General features: G+C 38.0%; 2 protein-coding genes and 1 non-coding gene across 3 annotated transcripts; 1 reads left to right on the top strand and 2 right to left on the bottom strand.

The window, feature by feature from the left end:
• The first annotated feature begins 1,218 nt into the window (after window positions 1-1,218).
• Window positions 1,219-5,132, top strand: LOC107843442 (uncharacterized protein At5g01610). Its single transcript, XM_016687745.2, has 3 exons — window positions 1,219-1,615; window positions 3,845-3,899; window positions 4,545-5,132. Exons 1-3 carry the CDS (start codon window positions 1,529-1,531, stop codon window positions 4,913-4,915), a joined length of 513 nt encoding a protein of 170 aa, XP_016543231.1. The 5' UTR covers window positions 1,219-1,528; the 3' UTR covers window positions 4,916-5,132.
• A 98-nt stretch (window positions 5,133-5,230) lies between these two features.
• TRNAG-GCC lies at window positions 5,231-5,301 on the bottom strand. The gene has a single exon. It is a non-coding gene; the product is annotated as a tRNA-Gly (tRNA).
• Window positions 5,302-9,413: 4,112 nt separating this feature from the next.
• Window positions 9,414-24,891, bottom strand: LOC107843443 (formin-2). Its single transcript, XM_016687746.2, has 4 exons — window positions 24,061-24,891; window positions 22,045-22,301; window positions 21,817-21,963; window positions 9,414-12,661 (listed from the first exon to the last, which is right to left on the bottom strand). Exons 1-4 carry the CDS (start codon window positions 24,239-24,241, stop codon window positions 11,636-11,638), a joined length of 1,611 nt encoding a protein of 536 aa, XP_016543232.2. The 5' UTR covers window positions 24,242-24,891; the 3' UTR covers window positions 9,414-11,635.
• Window positions 24,892-25,286: the final 395 nt, after the last annotated feature.

Here is a 25,286-nt window from a genome sequence, read left to right as displayed (position 1 = left end):
CTATAAGCCATAATTCTCTATTGACATTCAAATATTTAAAAGATATATAAAAAAAAACTACGGTCAAAGATAAACTTATTTGACTCTCGAAATTCAAAAAGTGACACATAAATTGAGACAGAGTGAGTACGTACTGTTGTTTTTCAGGTACAATCTATATTTACAATATGAAGCTCAACAACAATTTCAAGAACAACTTCAAGAACAACAAAGAAGTTCAAACTATTTTCTGAAAAATAGAAAAACCAATAAGAAAGAGATGAAAAAAAAGAATCAAATCCACCGAATTTATAGTGTGTCCTTAAGAAAATTATTTTTCTCAAGTACCCGATGTTAATAGAATATATCCTTCCAGAATAAAATGATCTCGACTATCACATCCACTAAATTTACAGTGTGTCCTTAAGAAAAGTATTCCCATCAACTATCTGAGGTTGATGGAATATATTCTACCAAGATAAAATGATCTCGATCGATCATATCCACCAAATTTACGGTGTGTGATCTCGATCGATCATATCCAGCAAATTTATGGTGTGTTTTTAAGAAAATTATTTTCCTCAAGTACCCGAGATTAATAGAATATATTCTCCGGGATAAAATAATTCCGATCGATCATTAATGACTCGAGGTTGGTCTTCTTCTTGCCTCACTATCCATAAGAAATGCGTTTCTATATTTAAGCACAAAGAATTTTTCTTTCTCCCACCAATATAAAAGAACACACCTTTTATAAAATAAACAAACATTTTCACTTTTCCTGTAGAAATGACACTTCTCTCGAATTACTGTTAGTCATTTGTTTGGAACAAATTAACTAATTCTGAGAAAAAATCAGTAAAACTTACATAAATCTCAATAAGTTTATCTTTAATTACTCTTTATCCTTATTCTTTGCTAAATTACAAATAATCTCTTATATAACAATTTTCGAATGCATAATTAGTATCTGGATACATAATTTGAAGTTAAGTTACATAATTTTGAACTTAAGAATGTAATCGTTAATTATTTCATTTTTATTCGGATACATAATTTTGAAGTTGAGATATATAATTTTAATTATTGAGATACATCTATTTTTGAAACTATTTGATTAAGATACATAATATATTAACTAGACCAAAGAAACGTACATAACTAAAATTATGCATTCAAAAATTTATGTATTTGTTTCAGCTGTTTAAAGAAAAAGGAGGAATTTAGGTAATTTAATAAAAAAGATAGAAATTTTAGTTAGGTCAGCAAAGATAAATTGTGGTATGACCTTATTTTTCCATAATTTTATGGCTTATACTAATGGAACTTATGACTTTTCGACACGCTACTAACAAGTAGTCTAGAGACGGAAAGTCTATCCATGTACTTGGTCAAATAGAAAATGAATTTGTACACGGAAAGTTGGCAAAGAAATTTTCCTTCTTCCTCTCTGCCTCTCTCTGATCTGAGCTGGGGGAGAGAAAAACAATCGAAAGAAGAATAAAGATTTGTTTACTATAGAGATCAATAGAGGAGAGTCAGTTATACAATGGATGAGATAATGAACAAGGTGGGTTCTTACTGGCTTGGTCAGAGAGCCAACAAGGAGTTCAATTCCGTCGGCGATGACATTAACGTACACACGCTCTCTCTCTCTCTCTCTCTCTCTCTCTCTCTCTCTCTCTCTCTCTCTCTCTTTTCCTTAATTGCATATTATCTTGTTTATGGGTTTTTTGAGCTGGAGTTTAGGTTTTGAGATATTGAATTGATTTACTATTATTGTTATGTCAACCTTGTTGATATATTCACCTTCTTATTAGTATGGCCTAATTACAAGTTTAGTCCTCTTAATTGCGTGTTTTTCTGCTTTAAATAGTTTGTGATCACTTTTATTATTAGACTCTTCTTTCTTGTGACCTTGATTTGAGAAAAATTCCTCATATGTTTCCGAAATGAAGGGAAGATTAGTGTCACAATTATAAATATGCGTGCAAAACAGGATGGTGATAAAACATTTATGTAGTAGACATGTGTCATGCATTTATTGGTTTAGTGCAAACATAGGGTGATGTTTAAATCTTTTCTGTGCTATATTATCGCTTGTATAGGGGTGGCGTAACTGGTAAAGTTGTTGCTGTGTGACCTGGAGATCACGGGTTCAAGCCGTGGAAATAGCCTCTTGTATAAATGCAAGGTAATGTTGCGTACAATAGACCCTTGTGGTCTGGCCCTTTCCTGGATCCCACGCATAGCGGGAACTTTAGTGTATCGGGCTGCCATTGTCGCTTGTATACAAGAGAAGCACGTTCACTTGTTTATACATTGCTATATCATCTGTTGAGATTAAACTTTTTGGACTCCTTGTACTGACCTCTATCGAGTTTTCTCTCTATGCCATCATTTAGCTACTGATATCGCAAAATGGAATGACTCTCTCTTTGTAGTCGACCTTACATACAAACACATTCTATTATTGACTTAATATACCAGCTACCTGGGCTGTAAGCCTCTTGATTTCTTTGTTAAACTCAATAGTTGCAGTGTGAAGAAAAATACCTACTGGAATGTCATATTCAGCAGACCTTACAATGGCCTTTGAATTTTTCCTACAAATCCAATATTGAGTCGGGATGAGAAAGCTGTCTTTTTTGGAATTTTGCAAAAGAATAACCGAGAAATAAAGAAGAAAGCTCATGACTCATACTGATCAGTCTCCTTAGATGATTACCAAGAAAATGAGCATCCTCAAGAAAATGAATTAGTGGTGTTCCACCTGAGTCATTTATGAATTTGATATGAAAGGTTCTTCAGCATTTGAGACTGTAAACGCTTAAAAATAAATATCCAAATTACTCATACCATTCAGCTAAGCAGCTTCACCTGCTTTTCCTTTTTGAGAACAAGATGTATGAGGAAATGACTCTCTCTCTGTGTAAATGGGTATGAAATAGCGGGGGATCGGATTGCAACAGAGTGATGCCACTAAAATCTCATTTTTCTTATAGTCCAACAGAAGATCAGCCTGTCAAACTTTAATGAGGTCTCTCGACCTTTCTTATGTTAAGATTTTTGCATATCAAATTTGGGCCAATAGTCTCTTCTTTCGCATGCCATTGTTTTTGAACATTTATTTCCTCAACAATTTCCATGCCACGGCAGACTGATTCGTATCTTTGCTGCAGTCATCCCTTGTGTTCAGGCAGACACAAAATTATTGTGGTGGTTGGGCATAAATGTTGTCAAATGTGCATCTTTTCTTTTCATCATTGCACTTTTGGATTTCAAAGAACAACAATTTCTTGTGTGAAGGGCAGCAAACGCATCTTATTCTCCTTTATTAATACAATAAGTGCACAACCAACATCTTGAAATGCCAGATAGGAGCCTTAAAAGAAAAAAAAAAATCCTGACATGCCATAGATCCCAAAGGCTGAAGCTTTACAATTGAATTGGAACTTTGTGCATTTCCTAAAAATTTTCGACGTAGTGCTAGGTCATGCTTTTCTTCTCCTTTTTATTGTACATCATGTTGCAATGGTAACACAGAGACAAGTAATTATATACTCCACTTTCAAGTTCCTGCCCTGGTGAGATTATTAATTGAAACTGTTGTGATAAATTAGAAGTTTAAAACAAGTTCCCATCTTATTAAAATCTTGGATGAATTTCAATCTACTATGACGTGTGAGCTGGAACCATTTGCAAAATGCCTATATGATTGATTTTGATTTGCACTTTACTTGGAGCAACCATTTGGTTATTTTGATTGATTTTGTTCTGTTTGAGATCACTTCTCTATGTGGAATTTCCTCTCTTTCTCGTGTTCTTCTTACTCATCTGACGCTTTTTCCCTTTTAATATGTAGTCCTTGCAAAGCAGTATCGAAGGAGGAAGCAAATGGCTGGTGAACAAGATTAAAGGTTAGTCTTCCTCAGTAGTCTTTTAGCTCCTCTTTTCTTTCATCGAATATGAGCTGCTACTGTTATTTCTTACTCGACCATTAACTTCTTTAAGAAAATGTCTCTACTGTGAGCTTGTGAACCATTAGCCTGCTAGCAACCCTTGCCCCAGTAAAGTTAGGTTGGCGCCAGTAGAGGGAACTAAAATGCTTACCTTTTTCTCTGTGTGGTGAGTCTCATGATGCATAAGATAGTGGTTTGTTGTGGACATTCAGGCTGTAAAATTGCTTGTGATAAGCCATATTGAATGTCAAAAAAGAACGCTGCGTTCTTTTTTTTTTTTTTTTTGTGTGTGTGTGTGTGTGTTTATTTCCAGAAAAATAAACCTTTCTTGAAAGAACATAGGCTAAGCTGCTTAGATGGATGGTTTAAATGATGCATCCCAAATGTCTGCGCTCTCGAAAGGTATCCTCAAAAGAATTTTTAGTAGCGAATTTGTCATTTTCTTCTAGGAACGCCATTGAATCATTTGTTGCGGATGTCATTTTATTGGATATCATCTAAGGATGCTCATCAGCACAAGTCGTGAGCTTTCTTATTCCGTTCTTTGTTATTCTTTTGCCAAAATAATGAGGATCTCGTCCCTTCGTTGCATTGGAATTGTAGGGAAAATGCAAAAGCCGTTGCCAGAACTGCTGAAGGAGCATGATCTTCCAGTAGGCATTTTCCCTCGTGATGCGACCAACTACGAGTTTAATGAAGAAACCAAGAAGCTCACCGTCTATATTCCATCAATATGTGAGGTTTGTTACAGGGATTCATCTGTATTACGCTTCTCTACCGCTGTTACTGGGTACTTGGAGAAAGGAAAGCTGGCTGACATAGAGGGAATAAAAACGAAGGTGATGATCTGGGTAAAAGTTACTGCAATTTCATCTGAAAAATCTAAGTTTTACGTCACGGCTGGGTTGAAAAATTCCCGCAGTAGAGTGGATTATGAAGTGTTGAGAGATGGATTTACTGTAGATAAATTCTAGTGCGATCAACTCGAGATGACCTTTAAGATTGTACAGTAGTATATTTCTGATGCCTTTTAAGGGCAATCTGGCTCGCTCTTGGTTCTTTGTTTGAGTTGTTGTTATGACTGCTATGTGATACAGTTGTGTTGATATTACTATTTATAAGTTTGGGGATTTAATTTATAATGTTAATTGAACTTTGCGAAATATAAAGACGTGGAATCTTATAGTATAACTGATGTGTTCAATGTTTGAGGAATGTGTGTACACTCTACCCGGGATTTATGTTCAATAGGGGTAAGAATACAACATAAAAAATACAAAACAAAAAAGTGCACCAGCCGGGAATCGAACCCGGGTCTGTACCGTGGCAGGGTACTATTCTACCACTAGACCACTGGTGCCGTTGTCAACTCTTTATGATGAGGCTAATATAATATAATGGTAGCCATGAAATTGGTTTCCACCAAAGTCCGATATATATATATATATTGAGACCCAACTAAATTAAAATTTGTATACAGCCTACATTTCCATGGACGATGCTACCAATGAGATTCTTTTAATTTCCTGGGCTCAAATTTGATGCCTCTGGTTAAGGTGGAGGAACCCCAGCCATTCCATCACTATCCATGTTCTTATCGTGAAACTATCCAGTCTCTCCTGCTAAAGTTTCAAAAGAAACAGTAGGACTTTTTATGTGTATAAATAATTAACGTTAAACTTCTAATTTTTCTTTTACAGTGTGTTTGGTACAACGAAAAATATTTTTCATGAAAATGTTTTTCTAGAAAACATTTTCTTGAAAAATAAGTGACTTTCATACTTATTTTCAAATATTTGGTAAGTATGCAAAATTTTTTTTATCTAAAGAGCATTTATATGTAATCTAAAAAGATACTATATGGTGGGATGAGGTGGAATGGACGTGAAGGTTTAGGTGGCGAGGATGGGATAGTCAATAGCTGGGGTTAGACGTTGGGTGGATGGGAGGAGGCAATAAACTTAGAATGTCACTTATGAAACTTATTTTCTCTATTGAGAGAAGTATCAAATACCCCTGAACTTGTCACGTTTTATTCATGATATACCTCAATTGTGACTTGTCCTAAGTACCCCCGAACTTGTTGTTTTACTACATCGTGTGATCCTTTTTTGCCGACATGACAAAATATTTGATTTCAAACTCCACGCGCGTGATGAATTTTTTTTTTTTGCCAAATCAACATTTTCAACGGTAAAAGAATGAAGAAAAAACTCATTTTCTTTAATTTTTTCAAAAACTTCAATTATCCCTCTTCCTCCATCACTTCCAATCTAAAAAAAAAATAAAATCATTCTATTGCTTCTACTTTATCTACTTATTTCTAACTCCATGAATTATAATAGAAGACTTATTTATGCATGTGGGTCTCCTTCAACTATGAGAATTTCATGGTCGGATGACAATTCCGATCGTAAATTCTTCGGTTGTATGCATTATGATGTATTTAGTTTTTATATTTTCCTTTTTTTTTTTAGGTTTTGTAACAAGTAAATTTTCTAACTTTCTTTTCTATGAATTGAAGTCTCTATTTCGAACTAGTTGCAATTTTTTTGATTGGTATGATTTAATCCAGAATTTTCACGTCAATCCAATATTGTGATCTTGGGTTTGTTGAAGAAGACCAACAAACAACAAAAAGAGTTGAAAGACAAAAGGATGTTAAAGCTAATTTTGTACATTAATTTGATATGTAATGTGATGATGTTCATTTACGTTTTGTGTCGTTGAATTGAAAATTGATGTTGACATATGTAATGGTGCATTAGTTTGATAAGATATTGTATTTTGACGGATATAGTTATATTTCTTTGCTGATTAAAGCAATATATTTGTAGTTATATTTCTAATATTTCTTGGTTATTGTTGTTTTCTCCGTAAGAAGATAATAACTTCTAATATTTGTAGTTATATTGGTTATCGATTTTTAGTCCTGAACGATTTGATTTTCGATTTAACCAATAACAAAATACCCATGAAAAGAAACCAAATCTTAGTTGCAACCAAAATCCTACTTTTATATATATATATATATATATAATATAATCTTGTATAATCTTATTGGGTTATCGATTTATCCAATAACCCAATAAAAAAATTAAAATCGAATCAATAATTCAATAACTTTTTTTTATAAAATTATTAAAAAATCGTTAACCCAATAACTATAAATCAATAACATTTTTATCGGTTCGATTTTTATACACTCCTAACTTAAATTACGATTTCTTACTCCATTAATTATAATTAAAAAAAATGTATTTTTGCATGTAAGTCTCCTCAAAATCGTAATCGAAACACTAATAAAAAATTACAAACAAAAAAAAATAATTTCAAATTTTTAACACACAAAAAAAAATATATTTTTTCAGATAATAGCGTACTTGATCGACGAAAATTCAACCTTTCACTATTTCGTAGTGGAGAAAAACTGAAAAATATAATTTTTTTTAGAGAGAAATCGGATAATTAAGGGTAGAAGTGGGTTATTTTTTTAATATAGGATAAATATAAGAAAAGTGGATTGTATTTATCCATGTGGACAAACAAATAAGCATTTTTTCCACATGAACGGGCATGTTTTATATGCTATAATCCGTGGGCCGAAAAGGGTCACGCGACGTACTAAAATAACAAGGGGTACTTAAGACAACTCAAAGTTCAGGTGTACCATAAATAAAACGTAATAAGTTCAGGGGGTAATTGATACTTCTTTCTTACTCCATTTCAAGAAACTCGTTTTTCTTGAGAAATGTTTTCCAAAAAGTTTTGACCAATCAAACATAAAAAATATTTAAAAATATTTGTTTACCTCCATACACGCTTTTAACATCCCAAATTTTCAAAGCTTTTTTTTTTTTTCTAAGCTTTATACCCGGTCATTGTGTACTTTGACTTAGACCTCATTTGTTTGTACTTAATGGAGGTCTGAATGTGAACGATTCAGACTTTAAACTATTAATTGCATTTATTTTTCATTAAGATTTAGCTCTTAATAGGTCTGAATATGTCTTAATTATTTAGGTCTAGAACTAAGTCTTAATCATTAAGAGGTATTCTTGTGTTGGATAATATTCACCACCAATCTATCTATAATCATCAGTCACCACCATTAACCACCTCTGCCACCACCACCATTGTCAACCACCACCTAGCCACCAACCACCTCCATCATCACAATCACCATTCACAATCATAATTTCTACTAACCACTATTTTTAGCCTCTACCATATCTACCACCTCCATTATTTTAATTATATCCGCCTCTATCACCACCGTCAATGCCAACACCGCCAAACACCACCAACAGTACCAATACCACTACCATCATCAACCACTATTGATCAATTCCAACTACTAACTAACTCATCTATCACAACTAGCGCCACCACTAACTACCACTAACACATCATCAGCGTCCACACATTCTTCGACCACCACCACCACCATTGTTATCGGTGTCGACATCTCTACTTTCGCTTCAACCACCATCATCGCTATAGTAAATCTCTACTAATAATCATCACCACCATCACAGCTAACAGTATCTCCAACTACAACCAACACATCGTCAATCATCATTCATTTATTTTTAAGTTATCACAATCAACACCTCCAACTACCAACATCAACCAACTTCACATCACTACCACCACCGCTATCAATTGTCACCATTATAACAGTCACTACAATACCAAATATCTCTACCATCACAACTATCACCACCAACATTACAAATTACTAACATCAATCATTACCACCACCACCACCATTACAAACCATCTCCATTATCATCAACAAATCTAAACATTTTTTCAACCAAATAATAATTTTATTGTATTAAATCAAATATTTTTTAATATATAATTATTTTCTATTTGAATTATATCTATTTTATTTATGCAAATATATAAATTTTGCATTTTCAGATATTGAAAAACTAATAGTTTTAACCATTCAGTTTTCAAATCTGAAAACAATATTTTAATTACTCAGATATGCATTTAGATTCAGACGTCTGAATCTTAATAAAAACAAATGCAGCGTTAGTCAGACAAGTACAATTCTAATTAGCCTAAAAAGGTAAAAGGTTTTTATAAAGATTTGGTTCTAAGGGAATTAGGGAAAGCAGTTGATAAAATAAAAGAACATATTTGCAGAAGATTCATTGGTCTTCCTGAGAGTGCAAAGCTTACAGAATAAAAAAAAAATATGAAAGCAAAATAAAAATTCTATTTAAGCTACCATTGATAGTATCTAATGCTAAAAATGAAATGAAAAGAATAGTTGATACTTTAAATACATAACTTTTGGAACAAAATACTATTACTTATATATAGGAAAATTGATAGTGCTAATTCTGCTGGAATTATATTATTCTAGTTCCTTGGTCAAAATCACACGCATCAATGTTTCAAAACTTCAAAACCAAGATAAATGAAACCAAACAAAAATATGAATGTACACAAGGCTAACAAAATCACAGTTCCATACTTTCATTCTAGAGTAAGAACAACCTCAAAGTATCAAGAAGAAATTAAACTCAATTGTTCTTTGCCTTAAAGTAGTAAACTGAAGGTATCCTTCTAGCTACTAGAGTGCATAAAACCCAATAATACCATGCGAAAATCCTGCAATTCTCCACAGAAGCAAATCTAGGGCAACTCAACTGAACTATATATCTTATGAAGGGCAGCCCGGTAAACTAAAGCTATCGCTATGCGCTGTGTCCGGGAAAGAGCCCCACTACAAGGGTGTATTATATGCAGCCTTACCTTGCATTTCTGCCAAAGGCTGTTTCCAAGGCGTGAACCCATGACCTGGTCCCATGGCAGCAACTTGACCAGTTACTCCAAGGCTCCCTTTCTAAACTATATATCTTATACAAATAGAAATGATATCGAAGTATATACATACAATAAGATAATAATCATTCTAAATCCTACGATACATAAATATATATGATTTAAATCTAAAAAAAATTATGGCGTCCATCGTGCTCTATCAAACTCTGCTATATCGCGATGCAACGGCTTAGTTGACATTGGAGTGGAAGGATAAGGTGAAGGATAAGATGATTGAACAATTTGGTCTGGTGGAGTAGAAGAATAGTACTTAAAATGTTTCATACACAAGAAGAAAATCATTGTGACAAGAAAAAGAGCAAAAAGAAGTACAAGTACCAGCAACATAATTTCTCCACTTAGAGCAAAATTATGATCCTTAGTAGATAGTATCATTGGATCATCTTTTTGGAAAAAATCATTTGGTGACATGGATGGTACTGTTTTCAATGAAGACATAAAGAAAGAAAGTGCTCATAAAATTATGGTATGGTATATTATTTTTATTTTGTTCATGTTTAATAGGATACAAAAATATCAGTGAAGTTTCAAGAAAATGATGCTTTCTTGGAATGTTATAACGTGTGATAGCCCCACTTATGAATTGTCCATTTTCATGAGAAATATCTCATATGGACTGGAGTTCAATTGAGGATTATGAAAGGAATAATATGGTACCACATGGACCATATATTATATCAAAACGTACAAATGATTCCAACAAGTAGTGAACTGGAAAATAAAAAGAGGTCAATGTCATCATCTATGTAGGAACTTTGGGCCATGAGAAAGCATGCCAAGTCCATATAGAAGCTGATTTTTAGCTATCGACACGTCATACTTTAACAGTTATTAGTTCAAAATTTACTTGGGTTCCGTGTTAAAAAATTCTGAATTCCCTTAAGACGATGCAGATTGAATCTCAAATTATCTCTTGAGTCATAAGTCCTTTACAACTGGATAACAATATTGAAACCACCAAAAATTGTAGTGAAGTGGTAAGTATTTTGTTCTTAATTTGAAGTCTTGGATTCGGACCTGAGTATAGGGTCGCCATTGGTATATGGAGCCTTTAATTTTAAAGTGGGACTGGACCCCATCAAGAATCTAAATTAGTTGGTCCAGAAGCAAGTACCAGGTGAGAAACCCCCCCAAAAAATACAATATTGGGGTATACGAGACAATGGCGCAGACACAGGTGGGGAAATTGAAAGTAACAAGTGAACCAGCATCGATTTGTTTTATTTTGAGCTGCAGATACAAAATAATGACCAGAAAGAGACAAATCTTACATGCCGCCTCGTACATATATACATAGAGCATAATTGTAGTTCTGAACCAAAGCAAATTGTTTGAAAAATATACAAAACAACCAGTTCCCATGAATGTGTGTGGTGACCCAAGACAACTCAAATGGGTTGGGTCAGACCATCTATTGAATCGGAAAAATTTTACCTGCTCCGATTCAGTCCAACCAGTCAATTTGACACCCCTAGATTGGCATCTGATGATTGGGAATGACCTTGAGGGTGATTATGCGATATTATTTCGCAAAACATGGTTCACATTGTTTCAGCAACTTGCTTTGGCAATAAGAGGTTTGCCAGATATGAGGTGAAGAATAATAGAATTATGAACTAGACCTTAATTTAACCTTACAAAACACAGAAGTAATTTACCAACACCATTTCATTAAACCCTTATGTTTGCCAGATCATGAGTTTACAGTCACCAAAAAATTTAACTGTACCTACAGAGCGAAGACGACAAAATAATGGTGGTCAGCAGTGCCTAATAACTGCCATTTTCTGTTTCTTCAAAAATCATAACTGGAAACATATACGACTATTCTATTCGAATTGTTCCCAGTCCTCGGTCACTACAGTAGAAGGCAGTCTAAGAGGTTGGGCGTTCAGGCTTCCAACCCCAGATGCAGGTCCAGGAGGTGGGGCGTATAGGATTCCAACCCCAGAAACAGGTCCAGGAGGTGGGACATATAGGTTTCCAATACCAGACGCAGGTCCAGTAGGTGGGGGATATAGGCTTCCAACCCCAGAAGCAGGTCCAGAAGGAGGATTCGGGCTTCCAACCCGAGACACTGGTCCAGGAGGTGGGATGTTCGGGCTTCCAACCATAGACGCAGGTCCAGGAGGTGGGGGATATAGGCTTCCAACCCCAGAAGCAGGTCCAGGAGGAGCATTCAGGCTTCCAACCCCAGACACTGGTCCAGGAGATGGGACGTTCGGGCTTCCAACCGTAGACGTAGGTCCAGGAGGTGGGGGATATAGACTTCCAACCCCAGAAGCAGGTTCAGGAGGAGGGGGATATAGGTTTCCAACCCCAGACACTGGTCCAAGAGGTGGGGGATATAGGCTTCCAACCCCAGAAGCAGGTCCACGAGGAGGGGGATATAGGTTTCCAACCCCAGACACTGGTCTAGGAGGTGGGACATTTGGGCTTCCAACCCTAGACGCAGGTCCAGGAGGTGGGACATTTGGGCTTCCAACCCTAGACGCAGGTCCAGGAGGTGGGGCATTTGGGCTTCCAACCCCAGATGCAGGTGTAGAAGGTGGGGGGTTCAAACTTGCAACCCCAGACGTAGTTACAGGAGGTGGGGCATTCAAGCTTCCAACGCCAGATGCAGGTCTAGGAGGTGGGGCGTCCAGGCTTCCAACCACAGACTCAGGTTTAGGAGGTGGCGTGTCCAGGCTTCCAATCCCAGATGCAGGTCTAGGAGGGTTCAGGCTTCCAACCCCCGACTCAAATGTCTCCCATTGAGTAGTCACTGACACGGCATTACTTTTGTTGCTTAAGGGATTGGAATTTCTTGCTTTAACTGCATCCATTGTGTCTACCAAGCTTTGGACGCGGCGCACCTGAACAAGGGAGTAAAAACTTGACATTAGTGCACTGATCATCAATATGTGCAATCATGCAAAACCCAACAGGCACAAGCAGTTTTTATCTAGAAGCAAGTATTGGATGTAGCAGCTAACCATGCTCCACTTTTCTAATCATATTCACAACAGATATCTCAAATATGAAGGAAAAGTTTCTAAAAAACAAAAGATCAATGTGTAATATTACAATGACAACGAAAAGTAACATTTACAGTTAGCTAATCGATAGTTGTGCAATTCAGATTAGTTCGCCCAAGGAAACATTTTAGTTAGGTGCTAAAAGTTAAATATCCAAAGCCAAGACTCACAGGAAGTTAGCAATGTATGCAGACAAAGAGGATACTGAGATCGCATAAATAAACTTCAAGGAATAAGATAGATTGTAATCTGACTTTTACAGCGAAGTGACAGTTCAAGTCAGAATTGAGGAACTTAGGTAGAGAGGCCAAGCCAACCAGAGACAAAAAAGGGGGAGTTCCGACCAAGTATTTCCTTTTTTCATAAAAACCAAGCTTATACATAAAGGTAAGTATTATAAGCATGTCGGAGTTTGCAATGAAAAGTGACCTTTAACCAGACTAGCCTACACAACCAAAATTTAAAGAGAATCAAATTTGATAACTAACTACCATCCAGTAGAAATAGAGATGTTTGCCACTTCATATGAGTTATTACAGATATCCTAAATGGTAAATTTAATTCCACCCCTTTCATTATCAGAATATCAACTTAGGTTTAGCTGATTTAACACAACTGTCAACTAGGAGTAACGAGTGGCTTAATTATTTGCAGTTTGGCTCAAATAGCTTAAATGGGGATTCTGCAATTGGTTATCTGTGCCCTTTCCCCATAGGAAAAGGAAAGGGAGAAGGGCATGCAAACCATACACGATGGTAAAAAAGATATGCTTCCTTACACATTATGTGCAGCAGTATTCTATGGAATATAGAATAATACAGTATTATGATCTGGTAACAAAGTAACAGATAGTAAGGTCGCAAACTTTTCTACAGCTTGAGCCCAAGATCATTGCCAAAGCTGGGACCTTTTAAAAAGAGTTGAGTAGATATTCGTATCAGGACAAAAAGGTAATAATGTAAATGAGGACCTCGGATTGGTGCAAGGAGCTAGCCCTTCTTGATGGTTTAAGTTCCTGAACAAGCCACTAGATTCCATTTCTTGGTGTTTCCTAATACTACCATTTTGTGGTAGCTATTAACTAGGAAGACGTAGTATTAGCCCTATTCATGTGGTTTATTGCCTATCATAGTCATTGCTTTTTGAAATCTGTTAACATCCAATGTTTATTTTATTTATTCTTTTTTTGAATGCTCTGTAATGCTTTCAATATTAGTTCTCATGTTTCCTTCACTTCTGTATGTTCTTTTTCATAACTAATTTGAGTTGCTGCACTTCCGCCGAGGGTCTTTCGGAAACAGCCTCTCTGTCGCCGTAAGGGGTGAGATCTGGATACACTCAATCCTCCCGAGACCCCACCTCACCTGTGGGATTGCACGAGGTATGTTGGTGTATATAAGATGGAACAAAGCCATTCTCGACCTTCATATACATCAAGAAATAAAGTAACAAGATCTTTGAGTGCATTTTCCTAGCCTCCCCCGCCATTCTTTCATGGGGCTTCCATTGATGGTTGGCCCACGTCTATTATGAGCAAATTCTTATTAAATTTGGACTAGGTCACTTGGGCCCAACACAAATTTGTTGAATTGTTAATTTTTTCCAATTGTGTATGCTAGTTGACTCGAGGGGATAGAGTTCGGAATGAGACTATCCGGGAGAAGGTTGGTGTGACTTCAGTGGAGTATAAGATGCGGGAAGCACGATTGAGATGGTTTGGACACGTGAAGAGGAGGGGCATGGATGCCCCGTTCCGTAGGTGTGAGAGGCTAGCGTTGGATGGTTTTAGGCGGGGTAGGGGTAGGCCGAAGAAGTACTGGGGTGAGGTGATTAGGCGGGACATGGAACAGTTACAGCTCACCGAGGACATGACCCTAGATAGGAAGGTCTGGAAGACGCGAATTACGGCAGAAGAGTAGGGCCAGATTGGGTCGCTAGTGTAGGGAATTACTTGGTGGGGTTTTTTTTTATTTTTTATTCCCGTTATGATTCCGTATTCAGTGTTCCATGCTTATTACGAATCTGTGTGCTTTCCTCTGCTTTCCTCTGTTTTATATTCCTTATGGGTGCCGTATTTATGTTATGTCATCTGCTTCTGTGCTTTACTATGTGTTTGTGTGATATCTTGTGCCTTGAGCCGGGGGTCTTTCGGAAACAGCCTTTCTACTTCATCAGAGGTAGAGGTATGGACTGCGTACATCTTACCCCCCCCCAGACCCCACTAAGTGGGAATACACTGGGTTTGTTGTTGTTGTTGTTGTTGTGTATGCTAGTTGAATATACTATTTGCAAACGCTATTGGGTTGATTGACAAATCTAACGAGGGTATCAGCAAAAAACTTGAATTTATAGGAACATCCTTGAGAGTAATAATTTTAAGATAAGAGGAAATAAGACAGAATATATGTACTATAAGTTTAGCAAAGAGCATAACAGTAGACTTGATGAAAGATGAACAAGATTGCAAGGTTAAAATGTAAATACTTTGGATATCTAAGTTCAATATTCCAGAAGAATGGTATGATAGATCAAGATGTAACATATACTTCGAAACAGACCATCAAAATAGATAGTTGGGATTTTGGTGCAAGATAAAAATGCCCCTAAATTTAATGTGTTGGCATAAATAATAAGGGTATTTTAGATAAATAAAAATTTGGAGGATGTACCAAGTAAAGTTGTTGCCATGTGACCAGAAGGTCACAAGTTCAAGCCTTGGAAACAGCCTCTGGCAGAAATGCAAAGTAATAAGACTGCGTACAAGGCACCCTTGTGGTGGGGTCCTTCCCTCAGACCCTACGCAAAGCGGGAGCTTTGGTGCACCGGATTATTTTTTTTATAAAAAAAAATGGGAGGATGTAACCTACCATCTTCATGTTATACACACACACACACAAATATAAATATAAATATATATATATATATATATTATCGTCCACCAGAGTATGAATGATAAACTAGAGGTGTGGAGACAGACCCTTGAGTCTAAGGGGTTCAGGTTGAGTAGGAGCAAGGCAGAGTATATATATATATATATATATATTATCGTCCACCAGAGGTGAGAGGCGTGCCTAGCTCGGAGAAGATTGTTGTAGCAGGAGATTTCAACGGGCACATCGGGGCGCTATCGGGAGGCTTTGGTGATGTGCATGGTGGTTTTGGTTTTGGGGAGAGAAATGAAGAGGGGGCTACCCTATTGGAGTTTGCGAGGTCCTTTGGGCTGGTGGTGGTGAACTCGGGCTTCTCGAAGAAGGACGAGCACCTGATCACCTTTCGAAGCGCGGTAGCCAGGACCCAGATTGACTTTTTGTTGCTTAGGAAAGGGGATAGGGCGTGGTGTAAGGACTGTAAGGTCATTCCGAGTGAGAATCTTTCGACCCAGCATAAGCTCTTGGTTATGGATTTGGGTATAAAGAAGAATAGAAAGAGGAGGAGTAGGGAGTGTAGACCTAGAATTAAGTGGGGCGGCTTGACGCCAGTGAATGCGTGGGAGATAGGGGAGAAGTTGGCGGGAATGGGGGTGTGGGAGTGTAGGGGAGACGTGGATAATATGTAGGATAGGGCGGCTAGGTGCATCAGGGAGAATGCAAGTGAGGTGTTGGGGGTTTCTAGGGGCCGGGCCGGCCACCATCAGGGGGATTGGCGGTGGAATGAAGAGGTGGAGAAGAAAGTGGGGACCAAGAAAGGGGCGTATGCCAAGTTGGTGGAGAGTAAGGACGAAGAGGAGAAGCGGGTAAACAGGAAAGAGTACAAGCTAGCGAGGAAGGAGGCTAAGTCAGCAGTCACGGCAGCTAAGACGGCCGCCTTTGAGAGCCTGTATGCAGGGTTACAGGGGAAGGGAGGGGAGAAAAAGTTGTTTAGACTCGCTAAGGCTAGGGAGAGGAAGGGTCGTGACCTCGATCAGGTGAGGTGCATTAAGGGGGAGGACGGTAGAGTGTTGGTGGAGGACGGCCACATTAAGAATAGATGGCAGTCGTACTTTCATAGGCTCTTGAATGACGAAGGGGATAGAGCTATTGTGTTAGGGGAACTGGAGCACTCAGAGGAGTGTCGGGATTTTAGCTATTGTAGACGTTTTAAGGTAGAAGAGGTTAGACAGGCTGTTCGCAGAATGCGAAGGGGTAGGGCGACGGGGCCGGATGAGATACCGGTCGAGTTTTGGAAGTTCGTTGGAGAGGCTGGTCTTAGGTGGTTGACGGGATTGTTTAATGAAATCTTCAAGACGGCAAAGATGCCCGAGGCTTGGAGGTGGAGCACCATGATACCTCTCTATAAGAATAAGGGGGACATCCAGAGTTGCAACAACTATAGGGGGATTAAGTTATTGAGTCACTCTATGAAGATCTGGGAGAGAGTGGTCGAGGTGAGGCTGAGACGGATAGTGTCTATTTCAGAAAACCAGTTTGGATTTATGCCTGGCCGCTCGACGACGGAGGCAATTCACCTGGTACGGAGGTTGGTGGAACAGTATAGGGAGAGGAAGAAGGACCTGCACATGGTGTTTATCGACTTGGAGAAGGCCTATGACAAAGTCCCCAGGGAGGTGCTTTGGAGATGCTTGGAGGTGAGTGGAGTACCGTTGGCATATATCAGAGCAATCAAGGATATGTATGATGGAGCGAAAACTAAGGTGAGGACGGCAGGAGGAGACTCAGAGCATTTCACGGTCCGGACAGGGTTGCATCAGGGATCTACTCTTAGTCCCTTTTTGTTTGCAGTGGTGATGGATGTGTTGACGCGGCGTATTCAAGGGGAGGTGCCGTGGTGTATGCTTTTTGCAGACGATGTAGTTTTGATAGATGAGACTCGAGGGGGTGTGAGTGACAAATTAGAGGTGTGGAGGCAAACCCTTGAGTCTAAAGGGTTCAGGGTGAGCAGAAGCAAGACAGAGTATGTGGAATGCAAGTTTAATGACGTGAGGCGGGAGAATGAGGTAGTAGTGAAGCTGGAATCACAGAAGGTAGGTAAGAGGGGGAGTTTCAAGTATCTCGGGTCCATGATCCAGAGTAACGGTGAGATTGACGAGGATGTCTCGCACCGTATTGGGGCGGGATGGATGAAGTGGAAGCTCGCGTCGGGGGTGCTGTGTGATAAGAAGGTGCCGCCTAAGCTTAAAGGCAAATTCTACAGGGCGGTAGTCCGGCCGGCCATGTTGTATGGAGCGGAGTGTTGGCCAGTTAAGAACTCCTGCATCCAAAAGATGAGGGTGGCAGAAATGTGGATGTTGCGCTGGATGTGTGGGCTGACTAGAGGGGATAGAGTTCGGAATGAGAACATCCGGGAGAAGGTTGGTGTGACACCAGTGGAGTGCAAGATGCGGGAAGCCCGATTGAGATGGTTCGGACACGTGAAAAGGAGGGGCGTGGATGCCCCGGTCCGTAGGTGTGAGAGGCTAGCGTTGGATGGTTTTAAGCGGGGTAGGGGTAGGCCGAAGAAGTACTGGGGTGAGGTGATTAGGCGAGACATGGAGCAGTTACAGCTCACCGAGGACATGACCCTAGATAGGAAGGTCTGGAGGACGCGAATCAGGGCAGTGGACTAGGGCCAGTCTGAGTCGCTAGTATAGGGAACTACTTGGTGGGGGTTTATTCCTGTTAGGAGTCCGTGTCCCATGTTTTATTATGAAGCTGTGTGCTTTCCTCTGTTTTATATTACTTATGGGTGCCGTATTTATGTTATGTAATCTTGTAACCTTGTAACCTTGTGCTGTGCTTTACTATGTGTTTGTGTGGTACCGCGTGTCTTGAGCCGGGGGTCTATCGAAAACAGCCTTTCTACTTCTTCAGAGGTAGAGGTATGGACTGCGTACATCCTACCCCCCCCCAGACCCCACCAGGTGGGAATACACTGGGTTTGTTGTTGTTGTTGTTGTTGTTGTAGAGTATGAATGATAAAATAGAGGTGCGGAGACAGACCCTTGAGTCTAAGGGGTTCAGGTTGAGTAGGAGCAAGACAGAGTATTTGGAATGCAAGTTTAATGACATGAGGCAGGAGAACGAAGTGGTAGTAAGGTTGGATTTCCAAGAGGTGTGTAAGAGGGATAGTTTCAAGTATCTCGGGTCCTTGATTCAGGGGAATGATGAGATTGACGAGGATGTCTCCCACCGTATTGGGGCGGGATGAATGAAGTGGAAGCTCGCCTCGGGGGTGTTGTGTGATAAAAAGGTGTCGTCCAAGCTTAAAGGCAAGTTCTATAGGGTGACAGTCCATCCAGCCATGCTTTATGGAGCAGAGTGTTGGCCAGTCAAAAACTCACATTCAAAAATTAAAGGTGGCGGAAATGCGGATATTGCGTTGAATGGGTGGGCTTATTAGGGGTGATAGAGTTCGGAATGATTCGGGAAAAAGTTGGAGTGACTTCGGTAGAGGACAAGATGCGGGAAGTTCGATTGAGATGGTTCGGGCACGTGATGAGGAGGGGCACGGATGCCCCGATTCGTAGGTGTGAAAGGCTTGCGTTGGATGGCTTCAGGTGGGGTAGGGGTAGGCCGAATAAATACTGGAGAGAGGTAATTAGGCGGGACATGGAGCAGTTGTAGCTCACTGAGGACATGACCCTAGATAGGAAGATCTGGAGGACGTGAATTAGGTTAGAAGGCTAGTGCCAGTTTGGGTCGTTGGGGTAGGACTTTACTTGGTGGGTGTATTATTCTTGTTATGCCACCTTGTTGCATGCTTTATTACGAATTTGATTACTATGGTTTGTTTATTATTCATTGTGGGTGGCGTATTTATGTCTTCTCATCTTGTTCCATGCTTTATTACGGATTTAGTTATTATCTTGTGTCTTGAACAGGGGGTCTATCGGAAACAACCTTGCTACTTCTTCGGAGGTAGTGGTATGGACTGCGTACATCTTACCCTCCCTAGACCCCACTATGTGGAAATACACTGAGTTTGTTGTTGTTGTTGTATTATCGTCCACCAGCACGGGTACCAAGTAATTTTGTTCACCAAGGTTTAGGCCAATGTAAAGAAATCATCTCGTGTTTTTGTGTCTTCATTGGGATTTGAACCTGCGATCCTATGGTTCTCCTGCCACTTCACTGACCAAATGCCACAAGGCCACACCCTTCTAATGTTGGTTCAATATTTGTTTGGAGAATTGTTGATCTCGTCGGGGATTTGTATGTCAAAAGAAAATGTAGTGAATTTCTAGGGTTGGAGATTCTAATTCATTTAATATAGGAATGAAATAGTCTAAGAGGAGTGACATGAATAATAATGATTCATATTGTCAACCCAACCAACTTTAGTCAGTTGTTGTAATTCTTTCCCTACATTTACAAGTGGAAGCATCTTATTTCCGCCAAAAGTTTTCTATAGACATAACATAGCAAGGAATGATCACAATTCAGTTTGGTTTTCTTTTTACCTGAAAAGAAAAAAAACCCATCTATATTGGTTTGCTAAAAATACAAACCACACCAAAGAGAGTCGATTTTTGTTTCCAATTTATTAGTGTTTTTTTTTCTTTACATGAAATACACTTTTTTGTTTTTTTGAGAAGGTAACATTACATGAAATACACATTTAATTCATTCAATCTACTAGAGCCGAAGATATATTTAGCAAGATTTGCATAAATGGATAAACTATTATCTATATGGACATTTGTGCAAGAAATTTCACAGTGAACAGAAAAGAAAAATTATAATTAAGCTATATATGATGTTATGTCTGTAAATACAGAACCCACTGGTTAAGCTGCACATGCCTTAGCACTTAGACGCCTACACCAAAGAACCGATTAACAAGGTAAAACGCACAACTTTAGCTCCACCAAGTTGCAAGGCTTAAGCAAACTTTAGGCGAGCCTTTAACACCACTAGGTGCTTCAACCTAGAGAAGATCAAACATTAATATTCCTTTTCTCAATAGTTTACTTTAAGAAAAGCTATTTGTAGATCACAAACCATAAGGATTACGAGCATGGACGAACAATTTTTCCCTAATTAATTCACTCATTCACCACTGTAGAATCCAATCACTATGGACATATCATGGCTGCTGATAACACCATTAACCACTTTTTAATGAAGAAGGAATGTTGTTGAACTAAATTGATAAACTATGTGGCACATAGGGTTGCAGACAGAAGGTCCTCATCAGCCACTCACCTTCTCTCTAACCAAAGCTTGTACGATCTCTTTTTTATAACTGTGACGTTTGGACCAGCTTGTACACACTTCAACTAATTCCACGGGGTAACTACTACCTCCCACCAACACAGTAGCGGGTATCAACCCACCAAGGCTTGGATAGATGGAATGGAAAGAATCACCTAATCTTTTGTCTCCACTGGGATTGAACTTGAGATCTCATAGTTCCCAACCCACTTCATTTGCCACTAGCCACACCTTTGGGAAATATCTCTCTTTTTAAAAAAAATAAATAGAGCTTGTTGAACCTCCTGATTACCACTAAGAAAGAATGAATTTAAAAGGCAAGTCTCATCCTTCTCTTTGTGCTAAAGCTTGTTACATCTCCTTTTATTTAATAAATTAAGTTTGTTTCACCTCTTAATTACTAGAAAGAATAAATGCTGAAAGAATTAATTTAAAAGGAAAGTTATGTGGGATTAAATGTCGGGCCCCAAGTCCAACATATCTACAAGACATATTTCCAGAGATATGGATGCTAAGGTGTATATGAAGTAACACAACATTAGACGATCAAAAATAACCACATTTGTCAAAATGAGAGAAAGTTGTTTGAGATGGTTTCATCATATCCTTCGTCACCCTCTAGCTACATTGGTTAGTAGGTGCGTAACCACGGTAAGTAAAGATGTTAAAAAGGAGATGACATGGACTAATAATCACATGAAAGGAAGCTCTTTAAGGACCTACAGCATGTTGAAGTCCATGCAGACCTAGAATTGAGACCAAGTGCCACCTAGGTTAAGGATATTTAGTGGCATATCCAACAGTAGAAAATCTTAATTTTTATTTTGAAAGGTAAGGAAAATCTTAATTGTCTAGGAAACAAACCTCCATCTTTCTTTGTACTTTCCCTTCTCCTTCAGCCTCAATGCCATCCAATTTCAGCAGCTGTCTCATCAACATCTCTGTCAAACAGATAATATCCTTGTCCTCAACAGTTGTACCACCAAACACGACTGCTTGTACAGCAGAGACCTGTTGTAATGAAGACCGCAGTAAGACTCAAATAAAGAGATGATGGTGTCATCAGCCACCTTACCAGAAAAGGGAATCAACCTGCTCCGAGAGCTTATCCACTTCTGTCCTCACTACAGCAACAGCTTCAGCTCCTCTTGATATTTCAGTGGTAACCTTAACCTCTTCAGGAATTCTGTCCTCAACTGTTTCTTCCTCCATAACTAACATTTTTGAATTGTCTTTCACACCAGCCAAGTGCAGATATTCATGATCTTCTTTTTCTTTTCCCCGGAATAGAAGTTTTTGCACCTTAGGCTCCAAACCAATTATCGAGGAAAGGATACTTTTTACTTCACCTGTTTCCAAATTTGATTGACGTTAAATGCTTAGAAAACCTCAAGCATAACAAGGGAGTATTGTGGGTAGCTTATAACATTCCATGCAGAAATATAGAAGATGCAACAGTAATTTAACATCAGCTAATTTTAGTAAATCCAACAATAAACTATTACTTTCACTAAATTGAATGTAAAACTATTTCCTTTATAAATTGATTTGAGTTTAAAAATCTTACGCACTCTGAAATACCACATAGATCACAGGCAACAATGTCATAAAAATTGCTTCGGAGCACTATAAGAGCTCTCATTTATTGTGATAAAAAGGAAAACGGTAAGAGCTTAAGCAGGCATTGTGGAGTAGTTGGTTATCTATAAACTCTTGTCCTCATCCTAAAATGTAGATAGCTACCTGTTCATTTCCTCCTATTGTAATTATAAATCTACCTCAGAAAGGACTCTTCAAAAATGTCAACGGACACATGTCGGATTTACCAAAACTAGTGTATTTTTGGATAATCCGACACGGGTGCAGCATCGAAAGTGAAGAGTTTGTGCAACTTGGGTAGCAAGTGGCGCAACAACAGTGCGGCCCAAAGATTGATGAAAGCTGGAATGAATCATGGGACGCAGTTCGTGTTCCAACAAAGTAAGAAAACCTGGTTGACTTCTTTCAATAATTCAATCAATATAAACCTCAGCCTTGGTGGGAGGATGCTGGTTCCAATGGAATACAGCCCCATCATTCATTAAGAAAAAGGAGGAGGTAATATTTTCTTAAGAAACATTATCAACTGTACTCAGAAACCATGTAAGGATAGATATGTTTCAACTCCTACCAGGGGCATAACCACTGTTATTGTTAGGTGTTCGGCAGAACCCAATATTTCTGGCTTAAACCCTGAAAAGAAATTACTTAAAGGGCAGCCTGGTGCAGGTGCACTAAAGCTCCCACAATGCGCGGGTTTCGGGGAAGGGCCGTACAACATGGGTCTATTGTGCACAGCCTAACCACACAATTCTGCCAAAACCTTACTTTTGATATATATATATATAAAATCTATCCGGAACCTTAATTTTTTGATGAAGAAGAATCTGTCCAGAACCTAACAAGCAAAAAGGATTGTGATCCAGAACCCATAAACTAAAAATTCTTAGCTCTGCATCTGAGTTCTACAAGTACCAAGCAACCTTCAACTTATAGATCCAAAGTTAGACGAGCACCTTAATCTATCAAAAAATGTAGTCCCCCTAAAAAGTGTTGTAGCTTACGGATGATTTCCTATACTTTACTAGATTACAACGAGTCTAAAACTGTATAAACGTCTTCTTTTTGACCCATCACTATTCACTACTACCTTGAATTCCAAAACCAAAGGAAGCAGCAATGCTACTAGGCAGAAAATGACTAATATGGAAGTAAAACTGTGAATAGAAATGGATAGATGCATTAACATGTAAAAGAGTTAAGCCATCAGTGAAGGAGAAAATAAACCGATCAGCGTATAGGTAGGGCAACGATAAACAAACTCATAAACAACATACTATACAGAATTTACACCAAAATGGAGAATCCTTAAGATTTTCACTAAAAGGTTGAAAATATGAAAAAATAAACACACAACAAGAAGCCAAAGGGTTCAACATTTAATATATATATATATATATATATACATATATATATAATTTTAACCAAATATAAATAGTAGTATAATTTTGCAGCAAATGGGTCGAAATTAACCCTAAAATAGAAATATGGTAGAAAAGGGAAAATTACCGAAAGTGAATTCAGGGGGCACAGGGAGGTCAAACTGTTGAGAAGCATATGAGAGTTTGATGGTAATAGTTGAATTAGAGGGAGTAATAGGAGAAGCATCATTTTGTCTCTTCTGAACAAGCATCCCACTAGGTCTCATTTCCACCACCGCTTCTTCACTGCTATTAATTGACCCTTTCATTCCCAAATGGGACTTTTTAGCTAAAAAGATGATCTCCAACAGTAACTCAAAAGAGGGACGAAAAGGGGAGAAAAATAAGCCACAAGGCCTTCCAAGTTTCCTACTAAAAAAACAAAGGGATAAGTGGATGCCATAAATTTATTCCTTCAATTTTTAAGGCCTTAAACAATTGATATTGCTTGTCTGAAAAGCTTCGCTCAGTTGTTGAATAATTTCGAACAACTAGGCTCAATTATAAATAATTGTGCTTAGTTGTTGAACAACTTTGTAATTGTAGTTGTTCGACAACTGCACCTAGTTGTTGAACAACTTGTTCTACAATTGAGACAAATTGTTGGAACGAAAAAACTTAAAAAATAAAAACTCAAAAAACTTTTGTTCCTTTCACCTAATTTAAAAAATTTAGAGAATTTTTATTTAATTGGACAACTTATTTATCATTTCAATTGAAAGTACTCGAAAAGGGGAGGTAGAGGGTACCTAGGGCACTGTGCTAAGTACGGGTAAAGAAAAGGGATTATTAAATTAATTAACAAGTTTTAAGGGAAGGAATTAACTAAAATCAATGATGATTCTTTAAAACTGAATCCTCGCTAGGAGTTGCGTGGGGAGAAGGGTTTGTGGGATATGTTAATCATATCTTCAGTTTCGTTTTCCTTTAAGAAAACCTATACTAAAAATAGATATCTTTTAATTTTTATTTTTATCACATTTTAATTTGATATATTTATTAAAAAAATAATTACTAATATAATTATTTTATTTAAGAAAAATAATTAATAACAGAACTATTTTATTATAACTAGTTTAGGTGTACATACCTCGAGCATGTAACTCACTTTAATGAGTGCAAATATTATACATATTACCATATCTGTTTAAATAATTAAAATGAATGTAATAACTAAATTCAATATTTTTGAACATGTAAAGATGGAAAATTTATTTTATTAGTTAAATAGTATTTGTAAATATCTAAGATATAAATAATATAGGTAAAATACATGAGAAAATTGAAAGAAATATGTCATTTAAGTCTTGAATG

This window comes from Capsicum annuum, chromosome 10 (genome assembly GCF_002878395.1).
Source record: "Capsicum annuum cultivar UCD-10X-F1 chromosome 10, UCD10Xv1.1, whole genome shotgun sequence".
Taxonomy (NCBI): Eukaryota; Viridiplantae; Streptophyta; class Magnoliopsida; order Solanales; family Solanaceae; genus Capsicum; species Capsicum annuum.
The sequence above is the reverse complement of the archived record's forward strand: the minus strand, read 5'-3'. Positions and strand labels throughout refer to the sequence as shown.